This window comes from Myxine glutinosa, chromosome 1 (genome assembly GCF_964187855.1).
Source record: "Myxine glutinosa chromosome 1, kmMyxGlut1.1, whole genome shotgun sequence".
NCBI classification, from domain to species: domain Eukaryota; kingdom Metazoa; phylum Chordata; class Myxini; order Myxiniformes; family Myxinidae; genus Myxine; species Myxine glutinosa.
Genome location: NC_136261.1, coordinates 311,646,286 through 311,673,719, shown reverse-complemented (window position 1 = coordinate 311,673,719; position 27,434 = coordinate 311,646,286). Strand labels below are relative to the sequence as shown.

At 46.0% G+C, this 27,434-nt stretch overlaps 2 protein-coding genes across 6 annotated transcripts in view; one reads left to right on the top strand and one right to left on the bottom strand.

Moving 5' to 3' along the window:
* Positions 1-24,578, bottom strand: part of LOC137439964 (complex I assembly factor TIMMDC1, mitochondrial) — a 39,922-nt gene extending 15,344 nt beyond the window's left edge. Inside the window, exons 1-6 of one of the 4 annotated variants that reach the window (XM_078768735.1) lie at positions 24,524-24,578; positions 24,029-24,185; positions 14,171-14,333; positions 12,047-12,135; positions 11,750-11,817; positions 3,132-3,210 (exon numbers count right to left, since the gene is read on the bottom strand). In XM_078768735.1, coding sequence (XP_078624861.1) covers positions 3,132-3,210; positions 11,750-11,817; positions 12,047-12,135; positions 14,171-14,333; positions 24,029-24,117 — 488 coding nt within the window. In that variant the 5' untranslated portion in view covers positions 24,118-24,185; positions 24,524-24,578. Of the gene's footprint in view, positions 1-3,131; positions 3,211-11,749; positions 11,818-12,046; positions 12,136-14,170; positions 14,334-24,028; positions 24,265-24,348; positions 24,409-24,523 lie in introns of those variants that run through there. The other 3 variants (XM_078768729.1, XM_068136281.2, XM_068136273.2) reach the window with 3 other exon arrangements.
* A 280-nt stretch (positions 24,579-24,858) lies between these two features.
* Positions 24,859-27,434, top strand: part of TAF3 (TATA-box binding protein associated factor 3) — a 98,517-nt gene continuing 95,941 nt past the window's right edge. The window contains exon 1 of one of the 2 annotated variants that reach the window (XM_068136312.2): positions 24,859-25,323. In XM_068136312.2, coding sequence (XP_067992413.2) covers positions 25,158-25,323 — 166 coding nt within the window. In that variant the 5' untranslated portion in view covers positions 24,859-25,157. The remainder of the gene's footprint in view (positions 25,324-27,434) is intronic. The other variant, XM_068136304.2, reaches the window with a different exon arrangement.

Genomic DNA, 27,434 nt, shown 5'->3' with positions numbered 1-27,434 from the left:
TTTGAATGTATCTGTACTTGTTGTACACCGCTCCTTTCCTATGCCACCTCCAGGCATTGCAAATCGTCATTGCCGGGCACCGAAGGGGGCTTGGCAGTGACGCACGCTGAAAGAGAGTACTCAGTTTTCACTCTGGTTTCTTGTTTGTTTGTTTTCTTGTTTCCTTGGTTGTCCGGACGATATCTCAGCCATCCTTTGAGCTAGGAAGCTGAAATTTCGGCACAATAGTGAGCAAGTCCTTTGTCAAAAACGGTATTTTTTGTTTTTTGATTAATCAATTAATTGAGGAGTTATTTAATTATTAGCGTTTAATTAAGTACTTATTTAATTAATTAAATTTCATTTCTCTTCTGACCATTATTAACTCAGGCACCTTTTGAGTTAGGAAGCTGATATTTGGACATGCCAATGACCAGGTGATTTGGCTGCAAAGGATATTTTTGATTTATTAATTAATCAATTAATCGATTAATTATTTAATTATTCGATTAATGACAAAATTTTTTTTTTTTTAAAGTTACAGATTCTGATGAAATAGTGGTAGTTTATGTGTTCTCTGACCAAATTGATTACCAATTTAATTTTTTTATGATTATTATTTATTTATTTTCATTATTAATCATTTATTTATTTTCTTTCTCATTTGGCCAATATCTCAGGCACCTTTTGAGCTGGGAAGCTAATATTTGGACATAAGTGACCAAGTGATGTGGCTATCAAGGATATTTTTGATTTATTGATTAATCATTTCATCTATTAATTATTTATTGATTAATCGATTAATTATTTATTGAGTAATCAATTAATTATTTAATTTTTTATAAATGACTTATTTAATTAAATTTCTAAAAGATACATCTTCGGATGAAGCACTAGTGGTTTAGTTATGCGATTAGCCAATTGATTATGAAAATATTTTGTGATAATCTTTTATTGATTTTAATTATACAATTAATCAATCAATTAGTGTACACCTCTCCCTCCCAATGCAGCCTTAATGAGCTGCACTGCGGTATTGCCGGGCGCCGGAGGCGCCCCGGCAATGCCGCGCTGCAGCATATTTAATTATTTGGCATGGGGCGGTGTACTTTGAATGTATGTGTACTTGTTTTCTTTCTTGTTTTCTTTCTTGTTTGTTTGTCCGGACGATATCTCAGCCATCCTTTGAGCTAGGAAGCTGAAATTTCGGCACAATAGTGAGCAAGTCCTTTGTCAAAAACGGTATTTTTTTTTTTGATTAATCAATAAATTGAGGAGTTATTTAATTATTAGCGATGAATTAAGTACTTATTTAATTAATCAAATTTCCTTTCTCTTCTGACCATTAACTCAGGCACCTTTTGAGTTAGGAAGCTGATATTTGGACATGCCAATGACCAGGTGATTTGGCTGCAAAGGATATTTTTGATTTATTAATTAATCAATTAATCGATTAATTATTTAATTATTCGATTAATGACAAAAAAATTTTTTTTTTTTAAGTTACAGATTCTGATGAAATAGTGGTAGTTTATCTGTTCTCTGACCAAATTGATTAATAATTTAATTTTTTTATGATTATTATTTATTTATTTTCATTATTAATCATTTATTTATTTTCTTTCTCATTTGGCCAATATCTCAGGCACCTTTTGAGCTGGGAAGCTAATAATTGGACATGAGTGACCAAGTGATGTGGCTATCAAGGATATTTTTGATTAATTGATTAATCATTTCATCTATTAATTATTTATTGATTAATCGATTAATTATTTTTTGAGTAATCAATTAATTATTTAATTTTTTATAAATGACTTATTTAATTAAATTTCTAAAAGATACATCTTCGGATGAAGCACTAGTGGTTTAGTTATGCGATTAGCCAATTGATTATGAAAATATTTTGTGATAATCTTTTATTGATTTTAATTATACAATTAATCAATCAATTAGTGTACACCTCTCCCTCCCAATGCAGCCTCTATGAGCTGCACTGTGGTATTGCCGGGCGCCAGAGGCGCCCCGGCAATGCCGCGCTGTAGGATATTTAATTATTTGGCATGGGGGCGGTGTACTTTGAATGTATCTTTACTTGTTTGAGATGTCTTTACAAACTGCACCAAGTTTGACCAGGATTCTCAATGCCAGGCAAGCAAAACCCCTCCATACCTCATCTGCGACTAATTAAAAGGGTTTAAAAACATGCAATATCTCTTTCACTTGTTGATACAAGCTTCCCTCTTCACTCTGCTTTCCTTTAATCTCGAGGAGAGTGGACAACTTCAATGACCAGGCTCGTGCTCATCTTCTTTTGAAACCTTTTTGTTCTCAAACTGTTCAATTCCACTATTCCCCCATGGCTTCAAGTTGGCGGTACACAATCACCTCAGGTCTTTTATCATCAATCCCTCCATCCCTACAAACTCTGGGGCTATACTTTGAAAATACAAGTTCAGTGCAACTATTTGGGGGTTTATATGAGAGATACCCCAACAACACATAAAAAAAAAAAATTGGTGGTGGTCAGGTGGGTAGCTTCCTCGAAATTGGCTGATTTCACATGGATGGACTTAGGGAGGTTAGGCAAGAGACCCGGAAAAGGAGGGCGTGTGTGTGAGGGAAAGCAGGCTGGGAGGAGATAAGGAGGAAGGGGTTTACCGAATACATGTGGGAGGAAGAGGGGATAGGAGAAGGGAGGACAGAAGAAAAATACTATTACTCTTTTCAATAATAACATGAATTCCCTTACAAAGAACTTCAAAGCAGGCGAAGGCCATTGGGCTCATCAAAGCCTGCAGTAGTGTTGCAAACACATGGTTGTTTGCCCATGAACGAACCTTTTTAAAATGTTGAGCGTCGAGTAAAGAAGCAGCACGTGCCGTTTCTAAAGTCGTTGGTATGACTCGGCGGGGGTTCGAATCACCTAACTCCAAGGCTCAGAGGGGACACTAACCATTAAACCCCCGAGTTGGGTGTTGGACAAAAAAAAAAAAGATTGGGCAGAAGGGCAAGAAAAAGATTGAGATGAGAGAATCCTCGAGGAATGTACACAAGCAGGAAGGTTAACATTCCACTCAATAATATATAGACGGCCCCTTAACAAGCATACAGGTAACCAAGTCACATCAGTAGACATCTCAAATTGAACTCACCCAAAGATACTTCCCAGGATGGCTCCACTGATCATTCCCTTGGCTCCAAGGAACACACGAAACAAGCTTCCTGAAACTGCTGTATGTTGGAAGAATACAAAAACAAAAAGGAATACACTGAAGGATTGTAGTTTGGCAAATACATTATATTTGATGAAATGTATCGTTTGTGCTTGCCTTTTTATAATCATAGTAATGGTATTTTAAACATGGTTTCCAACAGTAAATGAAGCAAATTCTCTTCATTCACATATTTTCTCAAGAAGTTTAAAAGAAAGTACTTGCTCCAAACTCCTGAGGTCTGATTATCTTTATATATAACTAGCAGAAGTACCTGGCGTTGCCAGGCAGGGGAGGGGGGGGGGGAGTGGGGGATTGGGGGGGGGGAAGGGGATAAGGGGGGAAGGGGAGGGGGGGGAAGGGAGGAAAGTGGAAGGGAGGGGGGCAGGGAGGGAGAGGAGGGGAGAATGGGGTGGAAGGGGGAAGGGGAGGGAAGGGGGGAAGGGGGGAGAGGAGGAAAAGGGGAGGGGGGGGGAGGGGAGGGGAGGGAGGGCGGCAGGGGAGGGGAGGGGGGAAGGGGGGGAGGCAGGAGAGGAAGGGAGTTTATATACGTATATGCTGGTGGGTGAATGTGGCATTCATCACGTTTCTGAGTTAAGTGTGATGTCCATCAGGAAGAAGAACAAGCCGTACTACCAACTTCGTACACTTCCGGAATTTTGATTTATTTGTGCTCAAATGTCTGGTGATTGTTTTGTATTTATTTATGCGAATGTGTACTTGTATATAACTGTCATTAATTTTAAAAGGTTTAGGCACTATTGAGCGATTTTTTTTTAAACTAAAAAAAACCAATGTTTTGTTTTTTCATAATTTTTTTTTTTGGCCTAAAACACTCCCAGGCACTCACTGATGAACCTCTGAAAGTTTGACGAAGATCCGCTCAGCCATCTCTGAGAAAAATGGTGACACACAGACAGACAGACAGACATCTCTTTTATATAGTAGATGGAGCAAATGTCCTGTATGTATGTCCAGCCACTAGCGGCATTTGACGTTGTAAAAACATAAACAGCGTTTATCCATGTTGTTTGTGTTCCTGACAGGGGCATGATAAAATAAATTGCACACATGTTGGTAGTACCAATGGCCAGGTCATGGGCACAAAAAAAAAAATCCCACCCCACCATGCAAGGAGGTTCAAGAACCCTGTCACGGTGCAAGTGGTTTGCTGACCCCTGCTGCATACAAAGGGGATTATTAGCTGTGGCACAAAATAAATTTACCCCACCTGCTCCCCACTCTCACCTCCAGTCTGCTCCTGAAAGGAGCGGGTGTTTCTTGTTTTCTTAACAAGAGGATATACCCATCAAGGACAAGTGATAGGATGTGAGGGTATCAACAACATCAAGAAGGTATCAACAACATCAACAACATTCGGGGGACAGGGCCTTCTCCATCGCTGCTCCCACCCTCTGGAACTCGCTACCTCACACCATCAGAGACTCCTCCTCACTCACCACATTCAAAACATCACTAACGACCCACCTGTTCAACACTGCATTCAACATTCAACCCACAGCATTTAACCCCTGACTATCTCTTCTCCTTCTCCCTCCTTTTGCTTTAAATATTTCCCTATTGATTCTTGTCTTTTTGCAATTGTTGTTTTCATGTATTGTTATGCATTATGTTTTCCACTCTGTCAAAGCGCCTTTGGGCTTCTGGAAAAGCGCTATACAAAATAAATGAATTATTATTATTATTATTATATAAGAAGGTATCAACAACAATCCCTCGATATTTGGGCTTGAAGCACCGACAAGGGAATACCATGACTTCATCTAGTGGAATTGTTGGTCAAATTACCTTTAAAAAGTTGCAAAAACTGAACCCCTTAACTACAGACCTATCAACTTACTTCCAATCATCAACAAGGTCACGGAATTCCATTATCACAGTTGACATAAAATCATTCCTTTTCTCCAAAACCTCCTCTCAGATCATCAATTTGGTTTCAGACCAGGTCACTCCACCTTGGACAAGCCGCTTCTACTCTCTCAACATTGGATGGAGGCCATCAACGTCAGACACGAGATCATGGCTGTTTCTCTGGACATTTATCATGCTTTTCATACAGTCTGGCATCCTGCCTTGCTCTCCAAACTCTTGGCCGATGGCATCCATGGTCAACTCCAGTCTTGTGTTACTGACTTCCTCTACTCTTGCAGCCAACGTATGGCTTTCAACAGAATCCTTTCATCTCCTCTCTCTGTCAAGGATGCAGTGCCCCGTGACAGTGTTCTGGGCCCAGTCCTATTCCTGATCTTCATTATTGATCTCTCAGACTTTCTGAAAAATCCTCCTTATAGTGGGGAAGAAATGTGAAAATGTTCTGTGATATGTGAAAGACATGTTCATTTCTGGCAGAAAGCATGAAAATGGATAGATAGGGGGCACTTCGGTATGCCGATTTCAAAAATGGTCAGAAACAAATGATCCAACAATTTTTTTTTTAATATTCACATTAATAATCTAGATAATAATTCTTTTTTCTACGAAATATTTTGCAAGAACTTGTGCAGGAGAAAGGTTGCATGGGATATGTTTGCTGCTCTGTTAAAACTGATCCCTGAAATGAAGTTACACAATGTATGCATAAATAGAAATGCATAACAATAAGTTTATTAAATATTCTGGTTAGGATTAGTAACACAGGCAAGTCAGATGAAATGGAATTGCATTTTAAAATACCCCAAAATATTTTTAGATATTCCAGAGATATGTGATGTAGACATAGTGATTTTACCGTGAATATCCATTTATGAGCTAAAATATTTTAAGGTGCATGCATGACGTGTGGATTGGGTTTAAATAGAGGCAAATACAGTAACTAAATACTTCTTTATTCCAACAAATTACACATCAAGTACAGTTTTTATATCAAATTATTTAAATGTGCAATATCTGGAATAGATTAGGTCAGATTCTTCCCTGCAGCTCTTCAAAACAGCTGTTCACCACCATCTCAGATCATCCCCGATCCAAATCCATGATATTTTATACCCTTGTTAACCTCCCCTCCCCTCCCCTCTCCACCGCAATCTGTCCTCCTTCCAAATTTCTAGTTTTCCCTCCTGAGTTTCTTTTTGCATCCATATTGTCATGAGGGGTCATGACATGAGGTCATGGGGCCCGCAAGGCCAACCCCCACTCTAGCGGGGAAAAATGGCCTTAAAACGATCATTCATTCATTCATTGTCCACCCCATGCATCCACTCCTGCCCCTCATTCCTCCCCATATTTGTCCAAGTCTGCCTTTATCTTGGCCTTCATCAATGATGTCGGTGTTTCCACCCTCTCTCTCCTGTTCCTTTTGTCCTGTTGTGTCCTGATCCGTTCAGTGTACTAGTACTAGCTCTTCCAGGAGCCTCGACTATGTATACAAAAAATACTTATTTTATTTTAAACTATTTTAAATTGTCTCGATGTTTGTCCTGTAATTTTTGTAAATTGTCCTGTAAATTTTGTAAGTTTGTCCTGTAATTTTTGTAAATTGTCCTGTAAATTTTCTAACTTTTGTCCTGGAAGTTTGTCCTGTAAATTTTGTAAAAACAACTGTAATTTTTTTTTTTTTTTTGTATACAGAGTCGAGGCTCGTGAAAGAGCTAACATTTATCAAACAAACAAATCAAACAAACAAGCAAACAAAGTATATAAAAAGGGGAGCGGTCGACAAGATGGGGATAGAAGGGGAGGAAGCACACAAACACAACATTTGAGAGCAGGGACATCGGGAGATGTGTGGGAGGAAGAGGGCCTGGAGGAAGGCAGGATAGGTATAAAACGAAAGGACACCAAGGACTTCCAGGAAAGAAGTCGGCACCTCAAAAAGGTGGATTTGGGGTGAAATTAGCGGGGGTAGAAAAGATCAAGGTTTTGGATTAGGGAAGATAAGAGATGGTGGTGAACAGCCGTTTTAAAGACCTGGAGGGAGGAGTGGGATTGAAGAGAGTGAGGGAGTTTGTTCCAGAGGCGGGAGAAAAGGGGAATGAAGGAGTGAAGGTGAGCAGAGAGTCTTGATTTTGGCAGTTTAACCATAAGAGGGTTACAGGCAGATCTTGTGCAACCTGTAGGAATATTTGGGGGACAGAGCCCAGAGAGAGCTGGGGGAGCAAGGCCGGAGAGGAGTCGGTAGAAGACGGAAAGACCACCAACCTGCCTGCGGTGAGTAAGTGAAAGGCCCTCGGAGATAGCGTCATCGCGGGAGATTCCAATGGTTCTGAACGCTTTGGTTTCAACAGCGTGAAAACGAGCTAGGTGTGAGGCAGGAGCACCAGCCCAGAGGGGAGAGCAGTACTCCATTGAGCTGCGGATGAAAGCCTTGTATGTGGTGAGGAGCTCAGGTGTGCCAAGGAAGGACTTCGCACGACGGAGAATGGCCAGTCGGCGACTGGCTTTGGAGGCCAGCTTGGACATGTGGTTTTCCCAGGAAAGATCGTGCAGATAGTGAGACCCAAAAGCTTGAGTGACAGAACTTCTTGGAGAGGATTATTCAGAAAGTAGATGGGAGGGTTGTCCAGTCGGTCTTTTCGGAGAGACATCGTAAGAGTGTGAGATTTGTCAGGATTGAAAGACATGTTCCACTTGTTTGCCCAGTCTGTGATTTTGTCCAGGTCTGCAGAGAGCGAGGAGGCTGCAGACTGCCGATCTGAGGGATGAGGAATGGAGCGGCAGAGAGTGGAGTCATCAGCAAAGAGATAGAGAGGATTTTCAAGAGTCAGAGAGATCATTGATGAAGACCAGAAAAAGCACAGGGCCCAGAACACTGCGTTGGGGAACTCCAGCCTGAACAGGAAGAGGAGATGAGAGAAACCCATTCAGGGTCACACGTTGACTACGACTAGAGAGGAAGTCTGCCAGCCATGTGTGGAGATTTCCATGGATACCAAAGGAGGAGAGTTTGGTGAGCAGAGCGGGGTGCCAGACCGTATCGAAGGCACGTGATATGTCGAGGGAGACAGCTCTAATTTCCTGTTTGGCATTGAGGACCTCCATCCATTGTTGAGACAGCAGAAGCAGCATGTCCAGAGTAGAGTGACCTGGTCTGAAACCAAATTGATGATCAGAGATCAAGCCATTGGAGAAGAGGAAAGATTTCATATCCGAAGCAATGATTGATTCCATGACTTTGCTGATAATTGGGAGAAGGCTGATTGGTCTGTAGTTGCTAGGATCTGTTTTTGCACCTTTTTTGTGTAAAGCGGTGATGTTGGCTGATTTCCAAGCAGATGGCAGTTGACCTTGAGCAAAAGAGAGGGTGAAGAGAACAGAGAGAGGGAGTGAAAGAGCGGAAGAACAGGATTTTAGGACCCGTGGGCTGATGCCGTCAGGTCCAGTTGCAGAATCAGAGTCGAGGGTTGACAGAAACTTTTCCACCTTGTCAGGAGGAAAGGACACGGAGTCCAGGAGCAGCTGGGTACGACTTGGTACGGTGGGTACAGAGAGGGATGGGTTTGGGACACAAGATTTAGAGGCAAACACAGAGTTGAGGCATTCAGCTTTTTCACGTGCGGAGTCAGCTGTGTAGCCGTTTGAGGTAAGGGAGGGGATGGAGGGGGAACAAACACCAGAAACAGATTTGACCAGACACCACCAGGATTTGGAAGAGGGAGACAGATAAGAGAGTTCAGTCTTGAGAACGGAGAGATATTGTTTCCTGGCTCTCCTGAGGGTGGACACACACTTGTTTTGGGCTTTGTGAAAGGAAATGAGATTTCCTTCCGTTGCATTTGCTTTCCAGGAGACGAAGGCAAGTTGTTTCTGGGCAACAGCCTCACCACAAGATTCCATGTACCATGGACGGGAGGAAGGGTATGACAACTGAAGATGAGATGGGATAAATCTGTGCATGAGAGAGAGCAATTTAGCTTGAAGACCATGCCAGTTGGCCTGAGTGAAATGCCAGACTCGTCGACGATGAGCAGGCTCCCTGAGAATGGTCAGAGAGATGTCCACTTTAACAAGCACATGATCAGATGAGCCGATTGGAGCAGAAGAAGAGCAGCAGACATTTTCAGGGAAGTTAGTCATAAGCAAGTCCAGAAGAGAAGATGCTCCGTTGACTGAGATCCGGGTCGGGAAATTGACAGATTGTGTCAGTCCCAGTGAGTCGCAGAAGTCCTTTGCTGAGGAGCCATGGCTGGTGAGAGCGGTACCCACACCCAGCCAACTGGCGTGGTGACAATTGAAATCACCACATACGAGGAAGAGAGAGTTGGGATGAGTAGATAGAAGTTGGTCCATATTATCAGACAGCGAGATGTAGATGGAGTCATCACTGTTTGGTGGACGGTACAACACACATATGAACAAGAGGTGGGAGCGAAGGGGAAGCTGTAGCCAGAGGTATTCCTGGGGGTGAGGTGGAGAGAGTGCAGTGCAGGGCGAGTGAGGAAGAGAGTTTTTGATAAAGATAGCAACCCCACCTCCAGGACGAGGCTCAGGTCTATCATACCGGAGGAGGGAGTAACCCGGGAGAGATACTAAGGAATCAGAGACATCATGAAGGAGGAAAGTTTCTGTTAAGCAGATCACGTCTGGTTTGTCAGAAGCAACCTGTATGGAGAGATCAGTTAAGTTTGAACGAAGGCCCCGGATGTTTGAGGTCCATACCGTTAATGAAGAGGAAGGGGGAGCATCGGATACAGAACAGGGGGGAGGAGGGGTAGGGTAAGATGTGGAAGAGGTGGAAGAGGTAGGGAGAGCTGTTGAAGGTGTGTCAGAGATTTCAGAATAGCTCGGAGAAAGGGAAGGATGGGGCGGACAAAAGGTTTGATGGTGATTGGGTGAGGCACAATGAGGTGTTATTTGAGGAGGGGGAAGAGCAAGGCAGAAGGTTGGGGGAGATGGAGGTGAGAGTTGGAAGGGGGAAGAAGCGGGGAGGACGCTTTGAGGAGGGGGAGTGAGAGGGGGAAATTGAGAAGAAATGAGGGTGGGGAGATTTGAAGGGGAGGGGCGAGGGGGAGTTTAGGAGGGAAGGGACAAGGGGAGGGATTTGAAGGGGATGGGATATGTGGGAGACTTGGAGGGGAGGGGTGAGGGGGGAGTCTAGGAGGGGAGGGGTGAGGGGGAGTCTTGGAGGGGAGGGGTGTGGGGGGAGTTTAGGAGGGAAGGGGCAAGGGGGGAGATTTGAAAGGGATGGGTGATGGGGAGGATTTGAAGGGGAGGGGCAAGGGGGAAGATTTGAAAGGGATGGGTGATGGGGAAGATTTGGAGGGGAGGGGTGATGGGGAAGATTTGGAGGGGAGGGGTTATGGGGAAGATTTGGAGGGGAGGGGTGAGATTGGATTATAGAAAGTGTACGATTAATGGGAAACGAACATTTATTGCAAAATGAGTTTATTGTGACCTTCGAGTCAAAAATACGTTTTAGGACACTGGAGGGAGGATGGAGTGCAGGAGAGTTTAGGGAATGTAGAAAAGAGGCACTGTAAGAGATGGAATTTTTTGGGGGGATGAATAGATTTGGTGAGCAAGTCGAAAGCACCCTTTTAAAGAAGAAGAAGAAAACGGTGTTATAATATACGACGGAATACAGAACTTGAGGGGAAAGTGTAAACATTTTAAAGTTTAACAGTGAAAACTATCTGGGGAAATGGGGGAAAACACGTGGTCGAAGAACGAACGAACGAATAAGAATGAATAAACGAATGAGAACAACGAATAAGAACAGAGAAGGAAATGTTTTTTTTGTTTTTTGGGGGTTGAGATTTTAAACAAGGAAGTAGGCTATGTGGTGAAAAGACTGGGAGAACAGAGAACGAAAGTTATTGGAGCACAAACGACGGACCGCTGAGAGAAAAACAAAGCCTCAAGGTTGGATACTGTACGTGTACAAGGCCTCAAAAGACATGACACGAATTGACACGATTTTCTATACAGGTATGAAAGATTTGCACCGAAAATCTTCCTCGGGACACACTATACGTACACACACCATAAAATAAATACAGTTATAACGAAAATACAAATGGGAACAATTACTTAACTTCGATTTCGATGGAGAGCGTGGACAGCTGCGAATAAACGAAACCTCGCCGGCAAGACCGGGAGTTTGTCTACTGTATTTTGCCTTTGATACACAAATACCAATTTGTAACACTTCATTTCTGATTTGAAGCCTGTTTTGATGTATTTCCTTGCTGCATTTATGGTGTGACATTCAACCATAACAGCACAATGAACAACAATCAATTCCACCATTTCCCAGTAGATATTCCACCTATTCCACCTGTCTGAGGTGGTAGACATGCCATTACTTGTGTATCACTGCGGAGGAACGAAATGGACAGAACTGAGGGTCTGGAAGCAAGGATTGACATCTATTTGAATTAACCAATGAGTCCTACATTAATAAGGCAGTGTATATTTATCTAGTACTGGTACTGACATCATATATATTTATACTATTTTATCATAGCAGTAAAACAACTTTAAGATGAATGTTACCATCACCAGATAACTCCACTCTGCCTAATTAATAATTGAGTAAAACTATGAAAACAACATGGTGGTTTGCTGACTTCGTGCAAAATGTCCCTCGGTGGGTATCTCACCTCCAGCTGTGAGGTAGTGAGTGAAAGACTTCTTGTTTAGATATGCGTCAAGAACAACTCCAGTGCCGCTGAAAAACAATGGCACTTAGAATGTGAAAACAATGTTTGAAGCAGTGTGCACTGTGCAGATTGGATCATGGTAAAAGGATTCCACAATCTCAGATTCTCGACCAGGCTCCAATCAGAATGAAAATTAACAATGGGCTAGCCACGTCATGATCAGAATTAGTTGAGACGAGGATTAAAACCAATTCAATGTAAAACAAGTATCAAACCAGATTTCCCAACGTTACTGACCTGAACATGAGCATGAAGATCGAAGCCCTGACTCCCATTGGAACTCCGACACGCAGGAACCCCTTGATCGCAGCATTGTGAGACGCCCTCTAGCGTGCACAGTGAAAAATACAAAATTTAGGGTTAAGATACATCACAAGAGAATAGAATGCAGTCCAATCCTCTTGGGCAACGCACATTTCAAAGTTGGTTTCCAAAGCCAGTCACAGACTAAGCATCATGCATCCTACAAAGTTCTTCCTCGGCACATCTAAATTCCTATCCACATAAAAAGCAGCTTGCTGGAATACTCCCCTCTGGGCTGGCACCCCTTCCTCACAACTTACTCAGCTTGAAACCCAGGAACCCAAGGCCTTTAAGACCATTGGCATCTCCTGCGATAAAGCTAAGTCAATGGGCCTATCACTTCGCAACCACAGACAGGTCGGTGGTCTCTCTGTCTTCTTCTGCCTCCTCTCTGGTCTTTCCATGCCCCCCCCCCCTGCCCCGAGGTTTCTGCAGGGCACACACGGTACACCATCGACCCCCTTCTAGGTGCAACTACCTAAATCCAGGAACACTGCTCACTTCCGCTCATTCGTTCATCTTTTTCTCCACCTGTGCAACAAACTTCTGCATCCTCTTTGATCTCGTTCTTCCTTCCAAGTCTCCAAGACAGCTGTTCACCACCATTTCAGCTCGTCCCCAATCCAAAACCATGATCTTTTCTACCTCCCCCCTTCCTCTGCACACCGCCTTCCAAATGTCAAGTTTTTCCTTCCTGAGAGTTTGCTTCTCCATCCATCCCAAGCATCCTCCCCTAACCTTAATTCATTACCACACCGATTATTATTCTCCCTCTATTTTGTCCTTCCACTCTGCTGTTGAACACCCACACCCCTCCCCAAACTCCCCTCTCCACTGTTCCTTTTGTTCTGTTGCATTGTGATCCATTCATTGCTCTAGCTTGACCGACTCCGAATACAAAAGAATGCCTCGGCTGGTTCATTCTTCACCAAAGAAAAGGTTTGTCTGTATTATATTCTCACAAGTTGTGCCAACTGCAGCCCTGGTGGAACTCTGATACTGAACAAAATATCATAAGACCTTTGTCTACAGGTTGGGATTAAACGCTGAAATACAAACACTGACATTGCCCTTCCAAAATCCTGTTGCACATAATAACGGAACAGCTGGAGAAAATAATGGATGGCATCAACGGAACGCTGATTGAGGTATGCTAACCGCCATGGGAAGCAAGTAAGGAGAAGTGACTCACGCTAACCCCTTCATCAAAGCAAAGGAAGGAGACATTTGCCCCATATAGTCTCAATATTTTGCTCAGATGAGGGGTTAATGCCCAAAATGTCACCTTCTCCTTGCTTCCCATGATTGTTAGTATACCTCGATGAACGTTCTGTTGATTTCATCCCATGGTTATACCTGTCCGCCGACACATATCACCACTAACCTTCATACAAACAACAACAACATGCATTTTAAGGCCATTTTCCCTGCTAGAGCGGGGGTTAGCCTTGCGGTCCCCATGACAATCTTCTCCATCTTGCCCTATTTTCTGCATCTCCCCTTGTTAACCCCCTTGCCCGCATTTCTTCTTCCACCATCTTTGGCCAAGTCTTTCTCGGTATTCCCCGTCTTCTACTTCCTTCTACATTCATTTCCATCACTCTTCTCAACCAGTCACTTTCATCCTTCCTCAACACATGACCAAACCATCTCAACCTGTTTCTCTTTACAACATCAATCACAGGCTCTATTCCCATCATCTTTCGCAATTCATCATTTGTCTTCCTCTCTCTCAACGATACTCCGCACATCCATCGAACCATTCGCATTTCCACCCTTTCCAGCCTTCGTTGCTGCTCTACGTTCATTACCCATGTCTCGCTCCCATAAATCATAACACTTCTCACACATGCAGCATACACCTTTCCCTTCAGCTTCAACGACACTCCCCTCCTCATCAACACGCCACTCAGTTCCCGAAACTTCTTCCATGCACATCTCACTCTAGCAACCGTTGCCGAGTAATAATCTAATAACCTTCATAAGCAAGACTAGTTCCTTATTCCAGCAAGAGACATGATTGCATAAACAAAATGTGTGCAAAATGCCCTGGCATACTATTCCTTCCACTTGGTGTCTGTACACTTCACCATCCGCCCGCTCCAGGAAGCGGTGATAAGCCAGACGACCAGCTGGTAGCCCAGTAAAGAGCACTCCTCCCACACCAGCCATGAACACGAGCCGGATCATGTCATCAACTTCCTCAGAGAGCGATTGCTTTCTGAAATACACAGACACATTATGCAAAGCAAATGCAGGAAATGTCCTGCCATCAATGCAGGTACAAGAAGGATCAGATAGAGTGGTGTTCAGAATCTTCTCACAAACAGTATGTTCTACAAGCTGCTGCTGTTGGTCTTACAACTACCTCCTCCAACGTGATTTTAACATTTATTGTCCCTTGATAACACATTTGTAACGTCAAATAATCACATCAATGCACAAGTCGATATGTCAATGTTCAGGGGTTGTGTCAAAGAGGTTTGTGGTTGATAAGATTGAGATTATACAGCAGACAAGATGGACCAAAAATGGACATTTTCCCCCAATCCCACCACCACCCTTAACCTCCTCTGTTAACATCTTCCTCCCATTCTCCTCGACATCTTCTTCTTTTTCATCCCCTTTTACACCCTCTCCCCATCCACACATCACCATTCCACCACCCTCCTCCTCCTCCACACCACCACCACCACTCCCTTCTCCAACTCCTCCTCCACACCACCACTTCTTCTTCTTCAAATCGAGTGCAGAGACCTCCAAGTAATATTATTGCACTGAGGGTTTGTATGAATGCAAGCAGAACAGAAAGGTTTGTCCTCTTGCTGGACTGTGCACATCTTCGCTGGAACTGATTTTCTGCAGCTTTAATCTTCTCACTGCTCGAGCCAATCACAGCCTGAGAAAGAGACCACCAGAGGCGGATGCAAGAATTATCTCCTTAAAGTGTTGGTCCTTGCTGGGGATTGGGGGCAGGGGGATGATGAAGCGTTGGTTGTTGCCTATTGTTGTCGTGTAGTGTATAGGGACTAGGCAATCTCAAGGGATGCACACCAGGTTGTTATGGATGAGGTAAATCATTGTGACTTTCGAGACAGCACAACGATGTTCGACAGTCTTCCACTGTTGTTGTTCGACCATGGCAGGCATACGCGCCATGCGACTGCCTGAAGTTGTTGGTCACAAAGCTGGCCGATTGTGGTTGCACCGACACAAACTTGTCCATGCTCCGGTGTATGTTGATCCCAATCACAACTGTCATACCCCACAATGGGTCTTACTAATGCTTTGTAATGTAGGAGCTTTATGTGATGTGGGCAGCATCTTCGACTACATCAGAGAAGCCCAAGATGTTGAGGCCTTTTTTGTGATGGAATCTACATGCTTGTTGCTGGAGAGGTCCATTCCGAGATAACTGGATGACATTACCACGTCCAGAGGTTGATTGTAGACCTGGTAGACAAGCTGGTCTGGTTTCGGTCACCTGGAGACTCTTATGAGTTGACGTCTCTTTGGGTGGAGCTGCATGAGCCATCTTCCCCATTCTTGCAGAGTGTTAAGGTCATGTTGGAGTGTTTTAGCATCGTCAATGGAGTTAATATTACGACATACAAGGCAGTCATCAGCTAAAAGACAAACTTTGGAGTCCTTGTATACACAATCAGGGAGGTCGTTAATGAAGCAGATAAGGAGCAGCGGTCCGAGGACAGTACCTTGAGGTACACTAGAGATCACAGATACTTTGTCCGAGTTGCAGCCTTCAAGGCTCACCTGTTGTTTTCTGCCTTGCAAGAATGAGGAAATTCACTGAAGGAGATTTCCTTGGACAGCACAGTGGTCAAGCTTGTGCAGTAGGTGATGACGGGAGACCTTGTCAAATGCTTTAGGGAAACCAAGGTCTGGTTGAAGACCATCATTGAGGTTGTGTGCAAGGTCGTCTGTAGTGATGAGGAGTTGGGATTCACATGAGCGATGTATTTTGAAGCCATGTTGGAGGTTAGTGACAACATTGCCTCTCTCTCAAGATGTTGCATGTCAAAGTTATGGATGATGTGTTCTAATATATTGCAACAGATCGATGAGAGAGAAATGGGGCTGTCATTGCCTCGTTGTTCGGACTCTCCCCTTAGTTCAAGATGGAGGTTATACTATCTAGCGATGCCTGGAAGAGAGTTGTTAGCATTTGGCTCGCATAGACAGGTAATGTATTGAGCAGGCAAGCAGGTATCTCGCCAGGACCCAAAGCTTTATGTGGGTTAAGCTTCATTAAGAGTTTGATAGGGCTTCAAAGTGGCTTCCGGTCCCTCGAGCGACGGGGCTTGCTTTGATCTCTCCACGGCATCAAAGTTTGAGTGTTTTCCCGTTCGTTTCTTTGTCAAATTTCCGCTGCGTATTTTGTTGTGTATGTGTTATTGTGTGTTTCTATTTGGTTTTGGTTTTGTAGTTGTTGCAAATTTGTGTGTAATTAGTCGTTTCTTTGTCCGCGCCTCGTGCGGCCTGGTGGCTCGTGCGGCCTCCTCGTCTCGACTTGTGCCCCGCCCCCTATATTCTCGTTTGTTCTTTCACCTCTGCTCCTGCTTTCTCATATCCACGTTCTCACTTAGAGACTTTTCCCAGATTGCTTTCATGGTTTTGTTTAAATATTTATTTAAATATGTTTAAACCGCAGCGGTGATCCCCCCCCCCCCCCCCCCCCAGGATTTCCATGTTTTAAACGTTTCCCAGTGTGTACCCTGGATAAGAATAGGTACGCCGTATCCCTGCGTGTCGTAGGAGGCGACTAAGAGGGTTGGCGTCAGGAAGGGCATCCGGCCATAAAAAAAAAAAAACATTGCCTCAAAAAGAGAACCATGACAATTACAACTACATGTGGGCAGGGTACAGCCCGAAGTGGAGATCGGTTTCTGAGGTTTGGGACATGGAATGTAGGGACAATGACAGGGAGATCAGGAGAAGTGGTGGAAGTATTGGTCAGAAGAAGAGTGGACATATGTTGTGTGCAAGAGACGAGATGGAAGGGAAGTGGTGTGAGAATGGTGAAGGGTAGGCAGGGACAGAAATACAAGTTTGTGTGGCAAGGGTGCCTGGAGGGCGTGAATGGTGTTGGTGTCCTGTTTTCTGAGGAGTTTGTAGACAGTGTGGTGAGTGTGACTAGAGTGAGTGATAGGTTGATGATGGTGAAAATGATGATTGGAAAGCTCTTGGTGAACGTCATCTCGGGATATGCTCCGCAGGTTGGTCGGAGCGATGAAGAGAAGGACATGTTCTGGTGTGCGATAGAGAAGCTGATGGAAAACGTGAAAGATGAGGAAGTTGTTGTGGTAGGAGGAGACCTAAATGGACATGTGGGAAGGAGTATGGATGGTTTTGACGGAGTTCATGGGGGTTACGGATATGGAGTGAGAAATGGAGAAGGTGAAAGGATTTTGGAGTTTGCTGATGGAACTGATTTGTGGATTTGTAATACTCAGTTCCAGAAAGAGGATAATAAGCTTGTTACATACACGTCAGGTGGGTCGACGACAACCGTTGACTACCTGATGGTGCGTAGGCGAGATAGGGGGCACCTCCGAGACACAAAGGTGATCCCGGGGGAGGAGGCTGTTTCACAGCACCACTTGGTTGTCTGCGACGTAAGGGTGAAAGGTGCGAGGAGAGCTCGGCGGGTGAAGTACCAACCAAGAATGAAGGTGTGGAGGTTGAAAGAGGTGACAGTAAGGGAGGCATTAAAAGAGAGGCTGAGTAGGGTCGAGGATGATGTGGTTGAGCTTGAAAGTGGTTGGATGTCAATGAAAGCTACTCTGTTGGGCGCCGTTGGTGAGGTATGTGGATGGACAAAAGGACCACCGAGGCACTCGGAAACATGGTGGTGGGATGATGAAGTTGGAAAGAGGATTGACGAGAAGAGGAAGAAGTTCAAGGAGTGGCAGAAGGCGAAGGGTACGGGAGCAGAAACAGCAGAGCATGAAAGTTATAAGGCAGCCAGGAAGGCTGCAAAGAAAGAGGTAGCAAAGGCGCAGGAGGCATGTAGGAAAATGTTCGGAGAACGCTTGGATTCGGAAGAGGGTCAGAGAGCGGTATTCAGGATTGCAAAGCAGATAGCGAAAGAGAGGTGTGATGTGATGGGGGTGAGCTGCTTGAAGGATGAAGTGGGACAAATCGTTGTCGACCCAGATGGAATTAAAGGAAGATGGAAAAGATATATGGAAATGCTGTTGAATACAGAGAATGAATGGGATGGCAACATAGAGAGTAACCCAGTTTTAGGACCGGCAGAGAAGATAACTGAGAAGGAAGTTGAGGAAGCGATAAAAGCAATGAAGGGTAGAAAAGCGGGAGGGCCGACGGGAGTTGTGGGAGATATGTTGAAGGCAGCAGGAAGTTGGGGTGTGAAGAGAATGACAGAGATCTGTAATCTGGTGGTGAAAGAAGGCCGCATTCCAGTGGTTTGGGAACTGAGTACCCTCGTCCTTCTATACAAGGGGAAAGGTGACCCTCTGGACTGTGGCTCGTATCGAGCGACAAAGTTATTGGAGCATGGAATGAAGGTATTGGAAAGGGTGTTGGAGAGGAGGATAAGGAAGAAAGTGAAGATCGACGAAATGCAGTTTGGATTTATGCCAGGAAGAGGAACGACAGACGCGCTTTTCATTGTGAGGCAGTTGCAGGAGAAGTACATGGAGAAGAGGAAGAAGTTGTTTCTTGGGTTTGTTGATCTGGAGAAAGCATTCGATCGGGTTCCACGCAAAGTATTGACATGGGCATTGAGGAAGTTAGGAGTGGAGGAATGGTTGATCAGAGTAGTGATGGCAATGTACAAAAGAGCGCGCACAGCTGTAAGGACGAAGGACGGGAACAGTGGTGAGTTTGAGGTGAAGGTGGGAGTGCATCAGGGGTCGGTACTAAGTCCACTACTATTTGTAGCTGTGATGGAGGTGCTGGCTCAGAACGTAAAGGAGGGTTTACCGTGGGAGTTGTTGTATGCAGATGATCTGGTGTTGATTGCGGAAAGTATGGATGGACTGAAGGAAAAGATGAACACGTGGAAGGAATGTATGGAGACAAAAGGTCTGAAGGTGAATATCGGAAAGACGAAGGTGATGGCAAGTGGTAAAGCATGTGGTGAGGTGGAAAGAACTGGGAAGTGGCCCTGTGCTGTGTGTAGGAAGGGTGTCGGAGTGAACTCCATTCAGTGTACAATGTGCGCTGAGTGGGTTCATCAAAAATGTAGTGATCTGAGAGGGTCATTAACCAGTGTGGCAGCTACATTCAAATGTAAGGTGTGCACAGAGGGAGCTGCAGATGGAGGAAATGTTGAGTTGGATCTTGGAGACGGTGTGAAGCTGGAAGGTGTGAAAACATTTTGCTACCTCGGAGACATGCTGAATGGAGAAGGTGGATCAGACTCGGCAACGGTTGCTCAAGTGAGATGTGCATGGAAGAAGTTTCGGGAATTGAGTGGCGTGCTGATGATGAGGGGAGTGTCGTTGAAGCTGAAGGGAAAGGTGTATGCTGCATGTGTGAGAAGTGTTATGATTTATGGGAGCGAGACATGGGTAATTAACGTAGAGCAGCAACGAAGGTTGGAAAGGGTGGAAATGCGAATGGTTCGACGGATGTGCGGAGTATCGTTGAGAGAGAGGAAGACAAATGATGAATTGCGAAAGATGATGGGAATAGAGCCTGTGATTGATGCTGTGAAGAGGAACAGGTTGAGATGGTTTGGTCATGTGTTGAGGAAGGATGAAAGTGACTGGTTGAGAAGAGTGATGGAAATGAATGTAGAAGGAAGTAGAAGACGGGGAAGACCGAGAAAGACTTGGCTAAAGATGGTGGAAGAAGAAATGCGGGCAAGGGGGTTAACAAGGAGAGATGCAGAAAATAGGGCAAAATGGAGAAGATTGTCATGGGGACCGCAAGGCTAACCCCCGCTCTAGCAGGGAAAATGGCCTTTTAAAATGCATGTTGTTGTTGTTGTATTGCAGGTAACCTCTACATTAGTCATGGTAGGGTTGTCCTGGTTACCAGGGCAAGTGGAGATATTGGGTTGCTTGTCTTTGTTAAAGACCGAGGCAAATTGAGTGTTCAAAAAGTCCACCTTTAGGCCAAAAAAAAATATTGCTGGTCTCTGGTCAGACCAAAGTTCCAGAATTGATGCGGCGATGCGTTTTTTTTTTTCCTTATTTTTTTTTTTTAAAGCATGGATTGCACATATAGAGGTGTTTTTGTGTCCTCATGCCTTGCGATCCTCCTCATCTGCTGTGGTGCCCACCAGAGAGAAATTAAAGACAGCCAATGGGACTTGTAGGCCTTTTTTTTGTAAATAATGAACACAAGCTTAAGTTATTTTAAAATGTATTTATTCTGAAAATCATTAAGTTCTTCAAGCATATTATAGACTGCCATTTCGATCTCGAGATCGCCTCACCGTACCGTCAAACATTCCAATGCGTCCATCGCGTCAACACTGCGCATGCGCAAGTGGTCTAACAGGCCGATGGTCTCCCACGATCTCTTCTCCCAGTCCACCAGATTATCACAGACACTTACAACTTCAGGACAAACGAGATAGGATCCAGGCCTAACTAACGAGACCACCCGCAGCTCTCTAGGCTATCTGGTTGTTTCACACGAACCCGACAAATAACGTCTTCGTTTCAATAAATGACAATATCCAGCCGATAGAGACCTTGCATCACGTGAGCGCGAGCGTCGTCCATGGCAACCGGTTCCGGCCGCCATCTTGGGTGGCATAAACAACATGGCGGGAAAGCTGTCTTTTGATCAGACGGACCTGTCAGTTTACGCCCGTAGCTTGCCCGTTGAGGCGTTTTCGCGGTATTGCGAGAAACTGAGGCTGTGTCGTCTGTCTGTGGACCCGTGTTGACCCACAAGTACGCCACACACACTCCACAGTACACACACACTCCACATGTACGCCACACACACTCCACAGGTACGCCACACACACTCCACAAGTATGCCACACATACACCACAAGTACGCCACACGTATGCCACACACACTCCACACGTACACCACAAGTACGCCACACGTACGCCATACGCACTCCACATGTACGTAACCAAATGCCTAATCCTGCTTTTCGCTTCGCGAGCGAAGGTAACAACCTCATGAGCCATATTCTCACCTGAGAGCTGCAGTCAAGGCAGCTATGAATCGGTTTTAGCGTTGTGTCGTCCGGATGAAATCGGGCTGTACATCCGACAGCACAACAACTCTTTACCATCGTGTAGGGGGCAATTTATATGTGAGACGAGTTTCAAATTGTCACCATGACGTATGGTGGCAGAAGCAATGGTTTGCCACCCAAGCGGTCACGTGACTAAGACGATGACGTCACATGCAACTTCCTTATTTGATTCATGACGTCACGGCACACAAAACTACTCATATCTTTGGAACGGCTGGTTGGATTTGGACAAACTAAACGTAGTTTTGTAGGGGAGAACCGTGCGCAAACGTCGATACCAAATTAAAAAAAAAAATTGTTGACGCGCAGGGTCAACATCGATGCGCGCGCTGACCAGAACCCGGAAATATATTTTTCTCGGCCTATCTTGCTACTGGTGTAGGTTAGGCCATCAGGGTATAGTAAGGGAGCAACTCCGCTGTTGTCGCATCTCCTGCTGGATATAAAACTCCAGAAGAGCTTTAGCTTTGCCTTCAGGTCACGACATACAATGTTGTTGATGTAATTGCTGTACTTATCCCGACAGTTTAGCTCCATTCTTTTTTCTTCAACTGAATAGAACGAGACCAGGGTCGAGCCTTTTGTCTGCGATGACAGGAAGCAGCTTTGACTTTGTTGTGGGCTCGCTATTTTTGTTTGTCTATTCTCTTGATGGTTCCCATTACCCAAGGTCAATTAAACCTTGTTGAAGTGTATTTCGTAAGTACACAGGCAACCAAACAAACACCCCTCCGTAACCCACCCCCACTCACTCCTCCTCCTCCACCACTGTTACCTCCTCCTCTTTCACACCATCACTTCCTCCCCACCACTACCCATCCCTCTTCGCCCCTCCCCAACACCATCCCTCTTCCCCCCTCCCCAACACCATCCCTCTTCCCCCCTCCCCAACACCATCCCTCTTCCCCCCTCCAAACCACTACTCCCCCTTCTCCCCTCCAAACCACCACTCCCTCTTCTCCCCTCCAAACCACCACTCCCTCTTCTCCCCTCCAAACCACCACTCCCTCTTCTCCCCTCCAAACCACCACTCCCCCTTCTCCCCTCCAAACCACTACTCCCCCTTCTCCCCTCCAAACCACCACTCCCTCTTCTCCCCTCCAAACCACCACTCCCTCTTCTCCCCTCCAAACCACTACTCCCCCTTCTCCCCTCCAAACCACCACTCCCTCTTCTCCCCTCCAAACCACCACTCCCTCTTCTCCCCTCCAAACCACCACTCCCTCTTCCCCCCTCCAAACCACCACTCCCTCTTCTCCCCTCCAAACCACCACTCCCTCTTCTCCCCTCCAAACCACCACTCCGTCTTCTCCCCTCCAAACCACCACTCCGTCTTCTCCCCTCCATACCACCACTCCCTCTTCTCTCCTCGAAACCACCACTTCCTCTTCTCTCCTCGAAATCACCACTCCCTCTTCTCCCATCGAAACCACCACTCCCTCTTCTCCCCTCCAAACCACCACTCCCTCTTCTCCTCTCGAAACCACCACTCCTTCTCCCTTCCAAACCACCACTCCCTCCTCCCCCTCCAAACCACCACCTTCCTCCCCCCACTAAGCCACCACTCTCTCCTCCCCTCTTGTCCCCAAGCCACCAATCCCTCCTCCCCTCCAAACCACCACCTCCTCCTTCCCCTCCCCATCACACCTTCCCTCCTTCCTCCTCCAACTCTGAACCACCACTTCCTCCTCCAACTCCGAACCACCACTCCCTCCTCCACGACCAGCACTCCCTCCTCCACGACCAGCACTCCCTCCTCCACCACCAGCACTACTCCACCACCAGCACTCCCTCCTCCACCACCACCACTCCATCCTCCACCAACACAACTCCCTCCTCCACCTCCACCACCACTCCCTCCTCCCCCCTCGTCACCAATCCCTCCTCCCCTCCAAACCACCACCTCCTCCTTCCCCTCCCCCCTTCCTCCTCCAACTCTGAACCACCACTTCCTCCTCCAACTCCGAACCACCACTCGCTCCTCCAACTCCGAACTACCACTCGCTCCTCCACCACCACCACCTGCTCCACCAACCACCACTCCCTCCTCCACCACCACCACCACCCCCACTCCCTCCTCCACCACCACCACCCCTGCTCCACCAACCACCACCCCCGCTCCACCGACCACCACTCCCTCCTCCACCACCACCACTCCCTCCTCCACCACCACTCCCTCCTCCACCACCACCACCACTCCCTCCTCCACCACCACCACCACTCCCTCCTCCACCACCACCACCACTCCCTCCTCCACCACCACCACCACTCCCTCCTCCACCACCACTCCCTCCTCCACCACCACTCCCTCCTCCACCACCACCACTCCCTCCTCCACCACCACCACTCCCTCCTCCACCACCCACCACTACTCTCCTCCTCCACCACTCCCTCCTCCACCACCTCCACTCCCTCCTCCACCACCACTACTCCCTCTTCCTCCACCACTCCCTCCTCCACCACCTCCTCCCCTCCAAACCACCACTCCCGCCTCCAAACCACCACTCCCGCCTCCAAACCACCACTCCCTCCTCCACCACCACCTCCACCACCACCACCACCTCCTCCACCACCACCTCCTCCACCATCTTTATTCTCATTCCCCACTCCTCCCCATTATGAGCACCCTCAATATTGTGTTGAGTAAAAGCTTAAACACAGGTAACCAATCCATGTGTGGTATGCACGCGGTGTATCCTCACTGTTGCCGGAACATATCTCGCACCCGGCTCCAGCCAGTCTCGTTCCCCCGAAATCGGCCTTTATGAGCTTCTCGTTCCAAGCCAGACATGGTCACTGACACTGATCACCCGCCGTGTTCAACAGGTGTTTGTGCACGAGAAGAGCGCGGGAACCACCCTAAGCGAGAGTATTTTAACCACATAAAAACAACCTTCTTTCAACGACTACATTAGTACAACGCTTACATTTTTTTGGTTGCAACTGACAACGGTCACAAAGAGAAAATATATCAAGCGCGAAGCCGCGAACTCAAATAAAACCAAATGAAAACCATTCTTACGTCACTTCCTGCAATCTTTGCCATTGACCTTCGTATTCCACATATTTTACCTTTCACTCTACAAAATAAGACATTTATAATTCTGAACCGATTCACGTTTAATGCTATTATATTTAGGGACATCAAAGTAGAAAAACAGCTCTTATACTTATATTTTTAACATAGGTCCATTTACCACACATCTTTCACCTCTTTAATTTCACATCCGGGAGCATTATACTCTTGAGTGTAAAAGTGCTCAAATAAGTGCAAGTGGATCATGTAATAATTGCGCCTGAAGTTAAAATAATCAACTAACTTTGTCATGTTTGGTTTATTGACTGAGAAATAACAATAACAATGTGGATTCATGGGCGGTGTATTGGTTGCGTCTGATATGCATACAGACACATATAAATGTAATTAGCTAGTTTCTCATAACTATTCCTGTTATAATAGTATTTAATTCCGTTTCCATCGAGTTGAAATGTTAATATCTCTTAATTTCATGCATTTTAAAATTGAAGTGTTAAGCCGAAAAAGCATCAAACACACATGGCGGGCTGACAATACATCGGACGGAACACTGGCTCATTTTGTCTTGTCAAAAACGTTACGGATGATTTTACTTCATGCTGTTCTAACAGTATGACCGGGAAAATATCACATGAACAAAAATGTAACGAAATAATGGGAGAAGTGGCGATACGGCACGAAGGACGGGACTTAGTTAAAGCGCTATGGCGGCCTAGAGTGGCCGGAGGTTCATTGCTGCTATTTTGTATGGCCTGGCACTATTTAATCCAAGGTTCTTGCTCCATGGCGTGATTATGACGGAGGGTTACAGCCGCGCCGTCCTGCGGGTCGCAGCGGCACAGATCTGTCAGAGCCTTGGCTGGGACGCGGTACAGGTGTCGGCTGCGGACATTCTGACGGACGTGCTTCAGAGATACATTGAACAACTTGCACACTGTTGTCATCGCTACGGGGAACTCTGTAAGTTCTGTGGCTGGAATAACGACCGTTGTAGTACAGGGTGGGTTTGCGGGTCCCTACTGCAGGTTGGCGAGGGTTGCACTGTTGTTATGTTGTGGGAGGACGAGGATGGGGGAGGTGGAGGAATATGATGATGGTGAGGTGGAAAAGGAGGAGGAGGTGGAGGGGGAGGATGAGGATGTGGTGGAGGAATAGGAGAATGTGGAAGTGGAGGAGGTGGTGGAGGAATAGTGAGCCTGTGGAGGTGGAGGAATAGGAGGATGGGGAGGTGGAGGAGGTGGTGGAGGAATAGTGAGGATGTGGTGGTGGAGAATAGGATGATGATGAGGAGGATGGAGAGGTGGAGGAATAGGAGGATGCGGTGGTGGAATAGTGAGGATGTAGAGGAGTAGGAGGCATAGGAGGATGTTGAGGAGGAGGTGGTGGTGGAATTGTGAGGATGTGGAGGGGCAGGAATAGGAGGATGTGGAGATGGAGGAGGTGGTTGTGGAATAGTCAGGAGGTGGTGACTGGTGGAGGAGGAGTGGAGGCACGGGAGACCTGACTGCAGGTATATGCCATAGGGGAGGGATTAGTGGAGATCAGGGTAGTTGGATTAGGCCTAGGGCTCTGCCCTGTTGGAATGGGTAAGGGTTGGACTGTTGGTATGCTGTAGATGTAGAAGGTAGAGAAGGAGAAGGAGGTCGAGGAGAAGCGGGGGGGGGGGGGGGGGGGGGGATTGGAGAAGAGTACTACCTGTCGCAGGTACATGCCATGGTGAGGTAGTAGGGGAGGAGAGGGTAGTTGGAATCGGGCTATGCCCTGCCGGAGTGTTTAAGGGCTGGTCTGACTGTAGCTATGCACCTAGTGGTGCGTGATCTGATTCTGGGGGAGGTGGAAGGGGTCAGACTACCTGTCCATGCTGTTGGGAGACAGGTAAGTTTTACCCAACACGTTATCACAAGGCAGGCCAATGTCTTGTCCTGACAACAACTCAAGCGAGTATAACAGGAACATGTGATTGAGAAAACTGTCAAAGCATGAGCTGATACGCCAATGTGCAACGTTACCCTCCCAGCGTTAATGGGTGACCACATCTTGGCCATTAATCCTGTTGGTAAAGGACAACAAATGCCCAACCATTTTTGCACACCATTAAATGTTGTGCTTCTGAGACTCGGGTCCGTGCTGCTTCAGTGCTCGTTGGTTGCGGGTGGGGCGGTGGAGTGTACTGACAGCACGTATGTGTTTTACAGTCTTGGCTGAGGCAGAACTTTTACAAATGTAATATACTACAAGAAATGTTATTTGGTGAGAATGGACAGATGTTTTTAGGGTGCAATGTCGAGGCTTGTGGAAGAGCTGGAACATAGAATGGATCAGGACATAACAGGACAAAATAAACAGCAGAAAGAGAGGGGAGTATAGTGAAGTAATATGTCTGCAATAGTGAAATGTCTGCAATAGTGAAGTAATAGGCCCATAGACTCAGCTTTGTCACAGGAGATTCCAATGATCTTGAAGGCCTTCGTTTCCACAGCGACAAAATGAGCAAGATGTGAGGGAGGGGAGCCACCCCAGAGAGGAGAGCAGTACTCCATCAAGCTGCGGATGAAGGCCTTACAGGGGTTTAGGAGTTCAGGTGACTGTGCCAATTAAGGACTTTGCACGACGGAGGAGGCCAACTTAGAATTGTGGTTTGCCCACGAAAGGTCATTGCTTAACCTGAATTTGAATGACTGAACCTCCTCTAGAGGATTGTGAAGAAAGTAGATAGGAGGGTTTCCAAGATGGTCCTTTCTGAGAGGGATAGTAAGAGTGTGAAATTTGTCAGGATTGAAAACCATATTACAAGTGTTTGACCAGTTTGTGATTTTTGTCAATGCTGAAGAGAGGGAAGATGCTGCAGCCTTCCTGTCTGAAGAATGACGGATGTCATGGCACAGGGCAGAGTCATCAGCAAATGGATAAACATGGATTTCCCTGAGAGTCCAAGAGATCGTTGATGAAGATTAGGAATATAACGGGGGGCCCAGAACACTGTCTTGGGACACTCCAGCCATGACAGAGATGAAAGGATTCCGTTGAGAACCACACGTTGGCTACGAGAGCAGAGGAAGTCCGTAAGCCAT